The sequence below is a fragment of the Ovis aries genome, chromosome 15, assembly GCF_016772045.2.
Source record: "Ovis aries strain OAR_USU_Benz2616 breed Rambouillet chromosome 15, ARS-UI_Ramb_v3.0, whole genome shotgun sequence".
Lineage (NCBI taxonomy): Eukaryota > Metazoa > Chordata > Mammalia > Artiodactyla > Bovidae > Ovis > Ovis aries.
Window position 1 is genome coordinate 16,309,340 of NC_056068.1, and position 18,390 is coordinate 16,327,729.

General features: G+C 37.3%; 1 protein-coding gene across 1 annotated transcript in view; it reads left to right on the plus strand.

Moving 5' to 3' along the window:
- Positions 1 to 18,390, plus strand: part of GUCY1A2 (guanylate cyclase 1 soluble subunit alpha 2) — a 485,319-nt gene that overhangs the window by 342,984 nt on the left and 123,945 nt on the right. The window contains exon 6 of the mRNA XM_060399261.1: positions 4,061 to 4,204. Within this exon, the coding sequence (XP_060255244.1) occupies positions 4,061 to 4,204 (144 nt within the window). The remainder of the gene's footprint in view (positions 1 to 4,060; positions 4,205 to 18,390) is intronic.

The following is an 18,390-nucleotide window of genomic DNA, read 5'->3' on the forward strand; positions in this document are numbered from 1 at the left end:
AATGAAGCAACTGACAAACAACTAATCTCAAAAATATACAAGCAACTCCTGCATCTCAATTCAAAAAAAAAAAAATAAACGACCCAATCAAAAAATGGGCTAAAGAACTAAACAGACATTTCTCCAAAGAAGACATACAGATGTCTAGCAAACACATGAAAAGATGCTCAACATCACTCATTATCAGAGAAATGCAAATCAAAACCGCAATGAAGTACCAGTTCAAGCCAGTCAGCATGGTTGCTATCCAAAAGTCTACAAGCAATAAATGCTGCATAGGGTATGGAGAAAAGGGAACCCTCTTATACTGTTGGTGGAGAAAAAACAATCTCTTTAACAAGTGGTGCTGGGAAAGCTGGTCAACCACTTGTAAAAGAATGAAACTAGAACACTTTCTAACACCATACACAAAAATAAATTCAAAATGGATTAAAGATCTGAATGTAAGACCAGAAACTATAAAACTCCTAGAGGAGAACAGTAGTTTGTACTACTGCAAACTAGTACAGCCACTATGGAGAACAGTGTGGAGATTCCTTAAAAAACTGGAAATAGAACTGCCATATGACCCAGCAATCCCACTACTGGGCATACACACCAAGGAAACCAGAATCGAAAGAGACACGTGTACCCCAGTGTTCATCACAGCACTGTTTATAATAGCCAGGACACAGAAGCAACCTAGATGTCCATCAGCAGACGAATGGATAAGAAAGCAGTGGTACATATACACAATGGAGTATTACCCAGCCATTAAAAAGAATACATTTGAATCAGTTCTAGTGAAGTGGATAAAAATGGAACCGATTATACAGAGTAAAGTAAGCCAGAAAGAAAAACACCAATACAGTATACTAACGGATATATATGGAATATAGGAAGATGGTAACGATAACCCTGTATGCGAGACAGCAAAAGAGACACAGATGTATAGAACAGTCTTTTGGACTCTGTGGGAGAGGGTGAGGGTGGGATGGTTTGGGAGAATGGCATTGAAACATGTATATTATCATATGTGAAATGAATCGCCAGTCCAGGTTTGATGCATGATACTGGATGCTCGGGGCTGGTACACTGGGTGACCCAGAGGGATAGTATGGGGAGGGAGGTGGGAGGGGGGTTCAGGATGGGGAACACATGTACACCTGTGGCAGATTCAAGTCAATGTATGGCAAAACCAATACCATATTGTAAAGTAATTAGCCTCCAATTGAAAAAAAATAATATTGAAAAAATAAATAAAAACTAGGAATAATTATGCCATATGACCCAGCAATTCCACTACTGAGCTTATATGCTGAAAGTCACAATTCTAAAAGACTCATGAACCCCAGTGTTCACTGCATCACTAGTTACAATAGCTAGGACATGGAAGCAACCTAAATGTCCACTGACTGATGAATGGACAGAGAAGTTGTGGTACATGTATACAATGGAAGATTACTAGGCCGTAAAAATAAATTCATTATATGGATGCACAAAAGACCCTGAATAGCCCAAGCAATCTTGAAAATGAAGAATGGAGCTTGAGGAATCAATCTTCCTGTCCTCAGACTCTACTACAAAGTTAAAGTCATCAAGATGGTATGGTACTGACAAAAAAAAAAAAAAACACCAGCTAGAAATATATACCAATGGAACAAGGTGGAAAGCCCAAAGATAAACCTATGCTCCTATGAACACCTTCGCTTTGACAAAGGAGGCAAGAATATCCCATGGAGAAAAGACAGTCTCCTCCATAAATTGTGTTGGGAAAACTGGATAGCTATACATTAAAAAAAAGAAAGAAAGAAATTAGAATACTTCCTAACACAATATACAAAAATAAATTCACAATGCATTAAAGACATAAATGTAATGCCAGAAACTATAAAACTCTTAGAGGAAAACTTAGAACACTCCTTGACACAAGACATAGAAAGATCTTCTTTGATCTACCTCCTAGAGTAATGGAAATAAAAACAAAAATAAACAAATGGATGATGATTAAATGCTTTTGCACAGCAAAGGAAAGTGTAAAGAAGATGAAAGATAACCCTCAGATTGGGAGAAAATAACTGTAAGTGAGATAGCTGACAAAAACTTAATCTGTAAAATACACAAGAAGCTCATGCAGCTCAATATCAGAAAAACAATCCAATAAAAAATAGGCAGAAGACTAAAACAGACATTTCCCTGAAGAAGACATACAGATGGCTAATAACACATGAAAAGATGCTCAACATCACCTATTATTAGAGAAATGCAAATCAAAGCTTCAATGAGCTATCACCTCACACCAGTCAGAATGGCTATCATCAAAATATCTACAAATAATAAATGCTGGGAAGGATGTGGAGAAAAGAGAATTTCAGCACACTGTTGAGAATGCAAATTAATACAGTCACCATGGAGAACAGTATGGAATTTTCTTTAAAAACTTGGAATAAATCTTCCATATGACCCACTAATCCCACTACTGGGTACATACTCTGACAAAACCATAATTGGAAAAGTCACATGTACTCCAATGTTCATTGCAGTACTATTTATGGTAGCCAGGACATGGAAGCAACCTAGATGTCCATTGACAGATGAATGGTAAAGAAGTTGTGATACATATGTACAATGGAGTGTTATTCATCTATAAAAAGGAACAAATTTGAGCCACTTTTAGTGAGATGGATAAACCTAGAACCTGTTACCCAGAGTGAAGTAAGTCAGAAAGAGAAAAACAAATGTTGTATATTAATGCATATATATGGAATCTAGAAAACTGATACTGATGAACCTATTCCTAGGGCAGCAATAGAGATGCAGACATAGAGAACACACTTGTGCACACAGAACGGGAAAGAGGGTGGGACGACTTGAGATAGTAGCATTGAAACATATACATTACCATATGTAAAATAGATAGCCAGTGGGAATTTGCTATATGATGCAGGGAGCTCAAACCAATGCTCTATGACAACCTAGAGGGATGGGATGAGATGGAAGATGGAAGGGAGGATTGAGAGGGAAGTGGCATATGTATAGTAGTAGCAGTAGTGTTGGTCATTTAGTCATGTCTGACTGTTTGTGACCCTGTAGACTGTAACCCATCAGGCTTCTCTGTCCATGGGATTCTTCAGGCAAGAATACTGGAGTGGGTTGCCATTTCCTTCTCTAGGGGATCATCCCAACCCAGGGATTGAATCCAGGTCTTCCTGCCTTGCAGGCAAATTCTTTACCACCCGAGCTACAGGAAAGCCCACATGTATATCTATGGCTGATTCATGTTGATGTATGACAGAAACCAGCACAACATTATACAGCAACTTTCCTTCAATTAAAAAATAAATTTAAAAAAGAATTACAACAGGATCTGGAAAGACTCTTGACAGTGTCTGCAAACTCTTTAATTGTAAGATTATGGAGGGGTTTCTGTGCATCTATTTGTAATCCCTCAAATATAACCAATACTAATTCTTCCACTTAGGATATTTGTGAGGATTAAATCAACTGCATGTTAAGCAGTCGATGCTATTAATGGTAGAGAGTATGAATTCAAGAAGTGTTCAGTGTTAGAATTATTAAGAGTTAAGAATAGGCTAGACAATAAATTATAGATATATCAAACATAGTGATACCTGAAATTAACACAACATTGTAAATCGACTATACTTCAATTAAAAAATTAACACTAAAATAAAGTGTGGAGTATTTTGGGAAAACTGCAGAGAATTACTTTCCAGTGAAGGTCTACTTGAAGGTTTGAGGAGATGAGACTGTCTTTGTAAAATATTATTATTTGGAAATTTTCCAGGCAAAATAGTGACAATCCTATTTTTGTGGAGGATAATTATTTTATATTCTAGTTTTTTCTGGTTTTAATGATCATCTATGGTGATGTTGATGAACAAACAGCTCTGGATGTTAGTATTTGACTCTGCTATGATTACACTCAAGTTTTCTAATTGTTTAATTATTGGTGCTTTGCTGATACATTTTCCAGCAACATTTGTGATCACAGATAATTAAATATTTCTATTTTGGTTCATTATCATACATTTGCTTTTAATTTGTCTGATTGTTGCAGGTGGAAACAATAGGTGATGCATACTGTGTTGCTGCAGGGCTCCATAGAAAAAGCCTTTGCCATGCTAAACCCATTGCTCTGATGGCTCTGAAGATGATGGAACTTTCAGAAGAGGTGTTGACACCTGATGGAAGACCAATTCAGGTAAGCCTCTCAACAATCTTGTTTAAATAGCAGTGAAGACGGTGAGAAATTCCCTTCTGAATTCTACTTACTATAGTTTACAGATCTAGATAAGCCAGTTGCTTAAGAAGGAGGGATTACTAGAGATAACTTATAAATCCAGGAAAGGAACAAATGAATATGACCCACACAGAATAGGAAAAAGTGTGAGGAAGACAAATTACCATGGGGGGAAAAAGTTAAAGGATTAAACCAAGGAAGGAACCTGCTGTCAGTGACCAGTTCACCCCCACTAAGGAAGGGTGATGATGAGAATTGGTCCTGAGAGATAATCCATAGAGCAAGAAATAAGAAGCGAGAAATTGGAGGACCTGGACAACTTTTTGTGAATAGTGTACAGGTGTTCTTATGAACCTCAGGGCTCAGGGTTACTTTTGAATTGCATTTTGTTTCAGAGCTTGAATGTTGGAACCTTCAGACTTAAAAAAAAAAAAAAAAGCACAACATGAAAGTTGTGAGTTTAGTTTTATTTGAGGCAAAATGAGGACTGTAGACTGGGATATAGCACCTCAGATAGATCTGAGGAGCTGCTCCAAATAGGCAGGGGCAAAGGTCAGTATATATGTGATTTTGGTGAAGGGGGAATACATACAATCAAGCACATATTTTTTGGCAGATGGTTTCTGCTAGTCACAAGGAGCAATCATCACCATGAAGGAATTTAGTGCTTTTCTAGATATGAGGAGATACAAGAGTTGGGCTAATAAAATCATCTCCTGAAAATATATAGCTATCTGAAGATGTGCTGGTTAGTTTTTTCCTGAGCACAGTGTTTCATTTCTCCTCTCCCCCTTGAACTCTTCAGGGAGTGTTGAAAATTAGCAGCTGCAGCAGCACATGTTTCAGTCCTCATAGAGGTAGATGGCAAGTGCCCATAGCAAGTGCCAATTTGTGGTTGACAAGCTCAAGACTGAGGAAACATCAAAAGCTGGAAAATGTAGTTTCCAGTGTATTGTACTCTTTTTGATGCTGATAGCTGTCTGCAATTTGGGGTTTACATCTGAGAATGGATGAAGTCACTCAGCTATATTTCTGAAAGCACCTGCTAGATCCCAGAAATACTTTTACTATGACTATGTATAAACCAAAATTTGTATTTGGCAAAGTAACCTTGAATTCAAGCCATCTCTTTAATAACAGTTCATCAATGATGGGTTAAAAAATACAGAAAACGCCTCAAAATATGAATATATTTCTAGTTTGGCATTATGGCAAAGTAGATACTCTGACTGACCCTTCTGAATAAAATTATTAAAATGTAGTGTTAAATAGTTTACAAATAGTAGCTTTTGGGAAACTACTAAGCATATTGCTGAACATATATATATATATATATATATATATATATATATATGTAAAATCAAACTTTAAGAGGTGAATTAAAGTGCTCTATCATTAGAAGTGATAACAGGACACTAGAAAACACTATCCCTCCACGAGGAAAGTCAACCTCAATTCCGTCTTTAAAGAATTTCCACAGATGAAGTTCTCTAAAAAATGAGTGTCTAAAACTAAATACAAAGCAAAATGAAACAAAGGGGAAAAAACACACACTCACATAGGAAAGCAAAGTACTATGAGTAAGAACCAATAGAAACAGGAGATGAGAAGAACAGACCTGGAATGTTGTCAGATATCAAAATTATTGTACATAATCTAAATGACATTACTTAGTATAATTAAAGAAATAAAGAGAAGTTTAAAAATCCAAGGCTGGAAAAGCTAGGTTTGAAAATGAACCAGAGAATTTCTAAGTAATCAACACTATACCAAAACAAACAAAATAAAAAATCAAGCAAATCAAAACAAAAATTCTCTCAGTAGATGAGTTTAGAAGCAGATTAGATACAGCTAAAGAAGATATCCATAAATTTGTCCAGAGAATTAAAAATGGGGAAATATGAATAAAAGAATATAAAATATATAGGAGACATTATAAGTTCAGTTGGAATTACTTGTACATGAAGCTAATAGAGAAAATATTTTTTAAAATTTCTCTGGAATTATTGAAAGACACAATTCAGGTCTCAGACACAGTAGTCTTAAAGAATTCTACAAAAGAGAAATCATGGTAATTCAAAGCAATATCTTTCTTTTACATTAATGTGTTTTTTACTTTTTAAATAAAAAGTATTTTAGTTTACTTTTAATGTTTTACTTCATTTGTACTTAATTTCCTGATACATCTGCAATGTGCATAATGGGATTTGTATATTTTTTGAGATATAGTTGATTTGCAATATTTTATCATTTTCAGGTATATAACAAGGTGATTCAAAATTTTTACAGATTATGCCCCACTTATAGTTATTATAAGATATTGGCTATATACCCTGTGCTGTACAATATATCCTTGCATGCTTGTGAGTGCTAAGTTGCTTCAGCCATGTCAGATTCTTTGCAACCCTATTGACCACAGCCCACCAGGCTCTTCTGTCCATGGGGTTCTCCAGGCAAGAATACTGGAATGGGTTGCCATGCCCTCCTCCAGGGATCTTCCTGACCCCGGCTTAGAACCCATTTATCTATGTCTCCTGCACTGGCAAGTGGGTTCTTTACCACTAGCACCATCTGGGAAGCCCACTTTATATCCTTACAGCTTATTTATTTAATACATAGTAATGTGTACTTCTTACTCCCCTATTTTCCCCCTCCATTCTTCCTTCTCCCCACAGGTAATCAGTAGGGTTTTTTTTTTTCTGTATCTGTGAGTCTATTCCTTTTTTTGTTATGTTTACTAGTTTGTTTTAATTTTTAGATTTCACATTCAAGTGATAACATACAATATTTGAATGACTTATTTCACTAAATATAATATCCTCTGGGTCCATCCATTTTGTAGCAAATGGCAAAATTTTATTCATTTTTTTATGTCTGAGTAGTATTCTGTAGTATGTATATACCACAATCTGTTGATTGACCCTTAGAATATTTCCATATCTTTATAATTGTAAATAATGCTGCTATGAACATTGAGGTGTACATATCCTTTCAAATAAGTGTTCTGGTTTTCTTTAGCTATATACACCTAGGAGTTGACATGATGGGTCATATGATACTTCTATTTTTAATTTTTTGAGGAAATTCCAAACTGTCTTACACAGTTGCTACACAAATTCACATTTCCACCAACAGTTTACAAGAGTCCCCCTTTCTCAACATCCTCACCATTTGTTAATGTGGTCTTTTTGGTCAGAGCCATTCTGACAGGTATGAAGTGGTATCTCCCCGTGGTTCTAACTTGCATTTTTCTGATGACTAAGGATGTTGAGCATTTTTTTCATGTGCCTGATGGAAGTGTATCTGTTCTTTTCTGCGCATTTTTAATTGTATTGTTTATATTTTGACATTGAGTTGTATGAGCTGTTTGTATATTTTGTTTATATATTTTATATATTAACTGCTTATCAATCATTATATGCAAATATTATATTATATGCAAATATTTTCTTTCACTCAGTAGATCATCTTTTCATTTTGTCCAAGGTTTCCTTTGCTATACAAAACCTTTTAACAAAACTAGACATATCTTAGTGAAACTGCTTGCCCCTTGGAAGAAAATCTACGAAAACCTAGACAGCATATTAAAAGGCAGAGATATCACTTTGTTGACAAAGGTCAGTAATCAAAGCTATGGTTTTTCCATTATTTGTGTAGGGATGTGAGAGTTGGACCATAAAAAAGGCTGAGCATTGAATTGATGCTTTCAAACTGTAGTGCTGGAGAAGACTCTTGAGAGTCCCTTGGATAGAAAGGAGATCAAGCCAGTCAGTCCTAACAGAGATCAACCCTGAATATCCATTGGAAGAACAGATGCTAAAACTGAAGCTTCAATACTTTGGCCACCTGATGCAAAAAGCCAACTCATCTGAAAAGACCCTGATGGTCAAAGAGACTGAGGGCAAGAGGAGAAGCAGATGATAGAAGATGAGATGGTTGGATAGCACCACTGACTCAATGGACATGAGTTTGAGCAAACTCTGGGAGATGGTGAAGGACAGGGAAGCCTGGTGTGCTGCAGTTCATGGAGTCACAAAGAGTTGGGCACAACTGAGTGACTAAGCAACAATGAGACTGCAGTGCATGAGAGAAAAAGAGGACATGATAAAAGACAATGGTGACATTCATCAGTAGGGAAAAGATGGGCTATTCAATAAATGTTTTCGGGTCAATTTGTTATCCATGTTAAAAAATATGTAATTGCATCCCTACTTCATATGTCTGCACATAAATCAATTACAGGTGGATTAAATATTATAGGATGTATACAATTATTAATTTATAATCAGGAATTTATAAACTCAGTGATTTATTTACTAAACTATACATTTCATGCAAAGATGGGCTAGATAAAGGACAGAAATGGTATGGACCTAACAGAAGCAGAAGATCTTAAGAAGAGGTGGCAAGAATACACAGAAAAACTGTACAAAAAATATCTTCATGACCAAAATAATCACGATGGTATGATGACTCACCTAGAGCCAGACATCCTGGAATGTGAAGTCAAGTGGGCCTTAGAAAGCATCACTACGAACAAAGCTAGTGGAGGTGATGGAATTCTAGTTGAGCTATTTCAAATCCTGAAAGATGATGCTGTGAAAGTGCTGCACTCAATATGCCAGCAAATTTGGAAAACTCAGCAGTGGCCACAGGACTGGAAAAGGTCAGTTTTCATTCCAATCTCAAAGAAAGGCAATGCCAAAGAATGCTCAAACTACCGCACAGTTGCACTCATCTCACACTAGTAAAGTAATGCTCAAAATTCTCCAAGCCAAGCTTCAGCAATACATGAACCATAAGCTTCCTGATGTTCAAGCTGGTTTTCAAAAAGGCAGAGGAACCAGAGATCAAATTGCCAACATCCGCTGGATCATGGAAAAAGCAAGAGAGTTCCAGAAAAATATCTATTTCTGCTTTATTGACTATGTCAAAGCCTTTGACTGTGTGGATCACAATAAACTGTGGAAAATTCTGAGAGAGATGGGAATACCAGAGCACCTGACCTGCCTCTTGAGAAACCTGTATACAGGTCAGGAAGCAACAGTTAGAACTGAACATGAAACAACAGACAGTCCAAGTAGGAAAAGGAGTAGGTCAAGGCTGTATACTGTCACCCTGCTTATTTAACTTCTACGCAGAGTACATCATGAGAAACCCTGGGCTGGAAGAAGCACAAGCTGGAATCAAGATTGCCGGGAGAAATATCAATAACCTCAGCTATGCAGATGACACCACCCTTATGGCAGAAGGTGAAGAGGAACTAAAAAGCCTCTTGATGAAAGTGAAAGTGGAGAGTGAAACAGTTGGCTTAAAACTCAACATTCAGAAAACTAAGATTATGGCATCTGGTCCCATCACTTCATGGGAAGTAGATGGGGAAACAGTGGAAACAGTGTCAGACTTTATTTTTTGGGGCTCCAAAATCACTGCAGATGTTGACTTCAGCCATGAAATTAAAAGACGCTTTCTCCTTGGAAGAAAAGTTACGACCATCCTAGATAGCATATTGAAAAGCAGAGACGTTACTTTGCCAACAAAGGCCCATCTAGTCAAGACTATGGTTTTCCAGTAGTCATGTATGGATGTGAAGAAAGCTGAGCACCGAACAATTGATGCTTTTGAACTGTGATGTTGGAGAAGACTCTTGAGAGTCCCTTGGACTGCAAGGAAATCCAACCAGTCCATTCTAAAGGAGATCAGCCATGGGTGTTCTTTGGAAGGAATGATGCTAAAGCTGAAACTCCAGTACTTTGGCCACTTCATGCAAAGAGTTGACTCATTGGAAAAGACTCTGATACTGGGAGGGATTGGGGGTAGGAGGAAAAGGGGACAACAGAGGATGAGGTGGCTGGATGGCATCACTGACTCAATGGACGTGATTCTGAGTGAACTCCGGGAGTTGGTGATGGACAGGGAGGCCTGGCGTGCTGCGATTCATAGGGTCGCAAAGAGTCGGACACGACTGAGCGACTGAACTGAACTGAACTGAACTGAATTAACATACAACATGTCAGTTTCAGGTGTGCTACATAATGATTTGATATTTGCATACAATATGATATAATTAGAAATTTGAATGAGAATAGAGAACTTTTTGGAGACTAGGCAGGCCAAAACCTTTCATACCATAAAAGAAGATATGGATAAATTTTACTACATTAAAACTAAAACCTTTCTGTTTGACAAAGAACACCTAAAGAGAATGAAAATTTAACCACAGCTAGGATAATTTTTTGCAATACATATAAGGAATAAAATATTATTGGTTAACCTCATCAGCATTCACATTAGATATATTAATAACACTATAATGTAGCTTTCCTACATATGAGTTTGGCACAACTTTGAAGGTCTGACAGTGACTTTATTGCTGAGGAACTGGAGTAGCAGGAAGTCTCATACACAGCTGATGGGAGTAGAAATGGTATGATTTACTTGGCATTAACTAGTAAAATTTATCTTGTGCCTTTCTTACAACCCAGTAATCCCTCTCTCAAATGTTTGCTCCAAGAAAGTTGGTGTGCATATGCAGCCAAAGTCACACACAAGATTATTCACAGTGATACTTTCATAAAAGCCCCAAGAGTCTCAAGATAACTCAAATATCTATTTAAAAATAGAATGGATAAACTATGATACATTTATACCTCAGTATACTAATACAGCAAGGAAAAAGAATGACTTCAGCTACTGAACATCAACATGGATGGATGTCAAAAACTTAATATTGTGCAAAGAAGCAAGTGATGGAAGAATCGTCATCGTTCAGTCACTCTGTCGTGTCCGACTCTTTGCAACCCCATTGACTGCAACACACCAGGGTCTCTGTCCTTCACCATCCCCCAGAGTTTTCTAAAACTCATGTCCATTGAGTCAGTGATGCCATCCAACTTTCTCAGCCTCTGTCATCCCCTTCTTCTCCTGCCTTCAATCTTTCCCAGCATCAGGGTCTTTTCCAGTGAGTCAGCTCTTCATATAAGGTGGCCAAAGTACTGGAGCTTCCGCTTTGGCATTAGTCCTTCCAATGAATATTCAGGGTTGATTTCCTCCAGGACTGACTGGTTTTGATCTCTTTGCTGACAAGGGATTCTGAAGAGTCTTCTCCAACATTGCAGTTTAAAAGCATCAATTCTTTGGCACTCAGTTTATTTGATAGTCCAGCTGTCACATCCATACATGGCCACTGGAAAAATCATAGCTTTGACTATATGGATCTTTGTCAGCAAAGCAGTGTCTCTTGTCTTTTACTACACTGTCTAGGTTTGGCATAGCTTTTCTTCTAAGGAGCAATCGTCTTTTAATTTTATGGCTGCAGTCACTGTCCACAGTGATTTTGGAGCCCAAGAAAATAAAGTCTCTCACTGTTTCCATTGTTTCCCCATCTATTTCCCATGAAATGATGGGATCAGATGCCATGATCTTCATTTTTTGAATGTTGAGTTTTTAACCAGCTTTTTCACTCTCACCTTCAAGAGACTCTTTAATTCCTCTTTGCTTTCTGCCATAAGGGTGGGGTCACCTGAATATCTGAGATTATTGATATTTCTCCCCACAATCTCAGTGGCTCAGATGGTTGCAAGAATGCCCTGCAATGCAGAAGACTTGGGTTCGATCTCTGGGTTGGGAAGATCCCCTGGAGGAGGGCATGGCAACCCACTCCAGTATTTTTTTCTGGAGAGTCCCCATGGACGGAGGAGCCTGGCAAGCTACAGTCCATAGGGTTGCAAAGAGTCAGAAATGACTGAGAGACTAAGCACAGCACACAGCACTCAGCAATCTTGATTCCAGCTTATGCTTCATCCAGCCCAGTATTTCTCATGACGTACTCTACATAGAGGAGAAGGGGACAACAGAGGATGAGATGGTTGGATGGCATTGCCGACTCAATGGACATGAGTTTGAGTAAACTCCAGGAGTTGGTGATGGACAGGGAGGCCTGGCGTGCTGCAGTCCATGGGGTTGCAAAGAGTCAGATATGACTGAGCAACTAAACTGAACTGAACTCTACATAGAAGTGAAATAAGCAGGGTGACAATATACTGTCTTGACATACTCCTTTCCCAATTTGGAACCAGTTTGTTGTTCCATGTCCGGTTCTAACTGTTGCTTCTTGACTTGCATACAGGTTTTGCAAGAGGCAGGTAAGATGGTCTGGTGTACCCCTCTCTTTAAGAATTTTCCACAGTTTGTTGTGACCTATGCTGTCAAAAGCATTAGCGTAGTTAATGAAGCAAAAGTAGGTGTTTTTCTGGAATTCTCTTTCTTGTTCTATGATCCAACAGATGTTGGCAATTTGATTTCTGGTTAAATGCTATAGTATTATAAACAATACTATAGTATTATTCTATTGAATTAAAATTTGAAACTAGAAAGAAATGAAAAAATACGTTATTTTGAAATACCTTGATGGAGAATGTAGAAAGTGAGGAATGATTAATACAAAATTCAAGATGTTGCTTATCTCCTAGGGAAAGAAAAACAGTGATTGGATGAAGGGGCATGCAATAAGGAAGGTTAATATAGAGATTATAGTGAAAATTATTAATTTTATTACTATACTTAATATGTGGGGCTTCCTTGGTGGCTCAGCAATAAAGAATCCCCCTGCAATGCAGAAGCCGCACAAGCCGCGGGTTCAATCTCTGGGTTAGGAAGATTCCCTGGAGAAGAAAATGGCAACCCACTCCAGTATTCTTGCTTGGAGAATCCCATGGACAGAGGAGCCTGGCAGGCCATAGTCCATAGGGTCGCAAAGAGTCAGACACGACTAAAATGACTTATCACAACACATGCTTAATGTGTACATGTATGTTTACATTTTAAAATTTTTATTTTATTTATTTATTTTTTAGTTTTTATTTTTAAATTTTAAAATCTTTAAATCTTACATGCATTCCCAAACATGAACCTCCCTCCCACCTCCCTCCCAAACAGTTTTCAAACCACTCCCAACAATGGTGAAAACAGAAAAGCATGCAGCAATATATATTTTTTTAATCTAAGTTTAAGTTCCCTCAGTGTAATTATTGAAATATTCAAGCGTGTGACTGACACTCCTACCACTGCCAGGAAAACAAACAAAAGAAATGATGTCTCAAATGTGAAGCGAACAGCAAAAATACACATTCTAGACTGAATTGATATCACATCTTACATTTTCAAGGCTACCAGCGGAGAAGATTTATCATTTGGGATTGTTTTTCTATGTTGGGTTTTCTTTTATAGGAGATATAATGTTTATATTGATGCAGCATTGTCAAAGCAAACTTAAATTACTGTAAACCAAACCAAAGGAATTGTGTTCTACAGTGTGCTCATCCTTATTTTCTTTTTAGGGGTGTAAAACTGGTTCTGACTATGAATTACTTTATCAAATCAAAGACGACATGCCAATAAAAGTTTAATATAGATTCAGATAATTCAAAATAATAAAAGCCCATTAATCATTTTGAAATCATTTGGTGATACTTCAGGGAGCTCCAAGGAGCTCTAGTCCTTTATGTCTCAGCACAGAAAGAATTCAGCAAGAGGTAAAGTGATAGATAAGAAGTGATTTATTGGAATAGGATGTTTGTGATATTTACAAGTGGAGGGTGAGAAAGTGCACCTGAGAACTTGGGCTACAGTTTTAGAACCAAAGGAAAAGTAAGGAGAGAGAAAAAACCACTTTCTTCTTCATTCTTAAGTAGATGTCACACTTCTATCATCAACTCCTACACCAGTTTGGGCAGGGGAGTTTCTTGGCCTTAGATGGTCAAGTCTAAACTATCATGGAACTATGGATAAAAATATTTTAAGTCTCAGTACAATGAGAATCTTTACTTTGAAATATCACCTTTCCATAAAGCCTTGTTTTTTATGTGTGCAGAGAGCATATGCTAGGGGTCATTAACTTACTGAGTTCTGTAGGCAGAATGTGGGTCTTGTGCCACATTGCTTTATTGTTCTGGGTCATGTCTCTTGCATCTGCTGCATGACTTGTTGCTAAGCAAGCTTGCTTAGTTTTGTGGTTAGCAAAGCTGCTTTCTTGAGTAAAGGTTAACTTACAGGAGTCTCCCATACTTTTTCCCATTACTTACAGTCCCCTAGTGAGATTGCCCTACTTTGTCTCTACTCTGTCCCTCTCAATTTTAGCTTCATTACTAATTTATATTATTTGCAAAGTTTAGAGTTGCTTTTTGTCCTCTTTATTTGATTTTGATTTGGCTACTATCTTGTTACCATGGGCATGTTTCTAAACGTACTGGAAGAATATTTCATTAAATAAGTTTGATTGTTACAGTAGCTTATATGTGATCAGTTGACTGTTTATTTCAAACTATCTAAGTTTTTAGGCTTTTTAAAATTTAAGTTATCTGAGTTGCAGTACTTGCTCAAGACAAAGGAAAATTCCCCAAGTCTCTCAAATTTTGAAAGACAAATTACAAATTTTATTTGGTTTTACACACCATTGAGGCACCTGTCACGATAGGAAATAGGAACTGGAATTATCAGTTATAATTGCTTGCAAATGTTTTGTTATATCCTTGAATCAATAAGTGTAAAATTGATTGGCTAAAATTCTAATTTTAAATATTACCATTAAATATAGTATTTTACTTATTCATTTTATAATACTCAATCAAATTATCTTTTCTATAAGCACTCTGTAAGTATTTTATAAGTCTGTTCAAGATGCAAATCAAAAGAAACACAACAATGAGCATTAGAAAAGACATCAAAAGAGATTATAATCAGGATTTTGGAGATCCAAGACATTTTCCCAGAACAGTTCCCAAATCAGAAAGAGGGTTATAGGTTATGTAAGGCCTCAATTTTGTGTGTGTGCATGTGTTTTAACATTTGAGATACATTAATAGATTCATCTGGAATGAAAGGGCAACAATTTGTTTTGATGATAGCACAGATCTCTCCCTAAGAAGCTGTAACGATGTCCAAGACTATCCTCTTTTATAGAACAGCTTTTCTCATTAGAGACCATTTCATCATTTAGAGGGATTTGGCTCTAAATGGAAAGCTCCTTGAATAAATTTTGTTAGAGCCTCAATGTGAACTACATTTTCAAAACCTAGTCCTGGCATAAGGATGTTGGCTAAATGATCATACCATTGAATGACAGACGAAGTCCATCATAAGGAGGTTGACTGGAGAGTGGCTCAAAGAAGTTAACATATGTCCTTGCACCCAAGAGAATCCTAGAGTGCATTTTAAGCCTCCTTTCCCAGTTTGTTTTAAACCATTCAGTATCTCTAAGAACTGTGATGTGGTGACAGTCATCCCTAGGTAACCATCCCATATCTCTAGTAAAATATTCTTTGTTTCTCCAAGAGTGATTTTTCTGCTCCCAGCACAAAAGGGTTCTATCATTTACTCTACCATATCCTATAATGAGCCAAATAAACCTGTCCCAAATTTGGAATGTATTTCCAGCCCATAGACTTTTGGTTTTGTCTTTAACTTTAGGGTAGGCTTTCCAGTGAGCCTGAGAAACTGTCTTACTATATGAAAATTGCATAGGATGTCCAGGATTTTATATGGTGGAAGCTATAGGCCAGCTAAGGTGATCCCATAAAGTGATGGATTTTTTCTTGGAGGATCATACTAGCATTTTTTTGTTTTTCTAAAATTAAATGTCTTAAAGCTAGCCAATCAGCATGCTGGAGTGGGGAGACCCACCATGGCAATCCAGAGCTGATGGAAAGGGGAAGCTGACCACATATTCAGCAGTTAGAGTTATCAGTAAAATCTGCATAAGGCTTATCCCAGAATGAGAAAACATTTGAACTCTCTTCAGCTCTTATGGAAGGAACATTGTGAACTAAGCTAATAATCATATACCATCTTATAATTTTTTAAATGGAAATTTTGACTAAGTACTTATCTGTTTTGGAGGCTATAGAGTGGGATTTTTCAATGTTTTTCCAACAAGCGTAACACCTCAAATCTAGAGGAGAGGTACAAATAAAACAAGAAGTAAGGAAATCACTTATCCATGTAGGTTCCCGAGATAGGATCAGCATATCCTATCTATGATTGCCTTTTATTTTTTTAAATTTAAATTTATTTATTTTAATTGGAGGCTAATTACTTTACAATATTGTATTGGTTTTGCCATACATCAATATGAATCCACCACGGGTGTACACGTGTTCCCCATCCTGAACCCCCCTCCCACCTCCCTCCCCATACTATCCCTCTGGGTCATCCCAGTACACCAGCCCCAAGCATCCTGTATCCTGCATCGAACCTGGACTGGCGATTCATTTCACATGTGATAATTTACATGTTTTAATGCCAATCTCCCAAATCATCCCACCCTCTCCCTCTCCCACAGAGTCCAAAAGACTGTTCTATACATCTGTGTCTCTTTTGCTGTCTCGCATACAGGGTTATTGTTACCATCTTTCTAAATTCCATATATATGTGTTAGTATACTGTATTGGTGTTTTTCTTTCTGGCTTACTTCACTCTGTATAATCAGCTCCAGTTTCATCCACCTCATTAGAACTGATTCAAATGTATTCTTTTTAATGGCTGAGTAATACTCCATTGTGTATATGTACCACTGCTTTCTTATCCATTCGTCTGCTGATGGACATCTAGGTTGCTTCCATGTCCTGGCTATTATAAACAGTGCTCTGATGAACATTGGGGCTACATGTGTCTCTTTCAATTCTGATTTCCTTGGTATGTATGCCCAGCAGTGGGATTGCTGGGTCATAAGGCAGTTCTATTTCCAGTTTTTTAAGGAATCTCCACACTGTTCTCCATAGTGGCTGTACTAGTTTGCATTCCCACCAACAGTATAAGAGGGTTCCCTTTTCTCCACACCCTCTCCAGCATTTATTGCTTGTAGACTTTTGGATCGCAGCCATTCTGACTGGCGTGAAATGGCACCTCATTATGGTTTTGATTTGCATTTCTCTGATAATGAGTGATGTTGAGCATCTTTTCATGTGTTTGTTAGCCATCTGTATGTCTTCGGAGAAATGTCTATATGATTGCCTTTTCAACAGAAACTTAAGATCTTTAACAAGTTTATAAGAGTAAGTGTGCTCATTTTGGTTGGTTGGGTTATAGGGTTTAACTCTAGAGAGGTGGACCAAGAAGAATGTCCCTCTATTATTTATTGCAGTGAGATTTGTTAATATAACTTTTTATTTTTAATTTTTTTAGCTTTTTGATTGAAGGATAATTGCTTTACAGAATTTTGTGGTTTTCTTTCATTCATCAACAAGAATCAGCCATAGGTACACCCATGTCGTCTCCCTCTCCATCCCACCCTTCAGCCTGTCACAGAGCCCCTGTTTGAGTTCCCTAAGTCGTACAGCACATTCCCATTGTCTATCTATTTTACATATGGTATTGTAAGTTTCTATGTTACTCTTTCCATACATCTCCCCTTCTCCCTCTCCTACCCTATGCCCATAGGTTTGTTCTCTGTGTCTGTTTCTCCATTGTGGCCCTGAAAATAAATTCATCAGTGCCATCTCTTTAGATTCCATGTATATGTGTCAGTATATGGTGTTTATATTTCTCTTTCTGACTTACTTTACTCTGTATAATAGGTTCTACTTTCATCCACGTTGTTAGAACAGATTCAAATGTGTTCCTTTTTATGGATCAGTAGTATTCCATTGTATATATGTACATATATACACAGCTTCTTTATCCATTCATCTGTCAGTGGACATCTAAGTTGCTTCCATGTTCTAGGTATTGTAAATAGTGCTTCAGTGAACATTGGGGTCCATGTCTTTTTCAATTTTGGTTTCCTCAGGCTATATGCCTAGGAGTGGGATTGCTGGGTCACATGGTAGTTTTATTCCTAACTTTTTTAAGGAATCTCCATACTGTCTTTCATAGTGGCTGTATCAGTTTCCATTCCCACCACCAGCGCAAGTGTTCCCTTTCCTCCACACCCTCTCTGCATTTATTGTTTGTAGACTTTTTGAGGATGGCCATTCTGACTGGTGTGAGGTGGTATCTCATTGTGCTTTTGGTTTGCATTTCTCTCAAAATGATTGATGTTGAGCATCTTTTCATGTGCTTATTAGCCATCTGTATGTCTAGTTTGGAGAAATGTCTCTTCAGTTCCTTTCCTATTTCTTCATTGGATTGTTTGCTTTTCTGGTGTTTAGTTG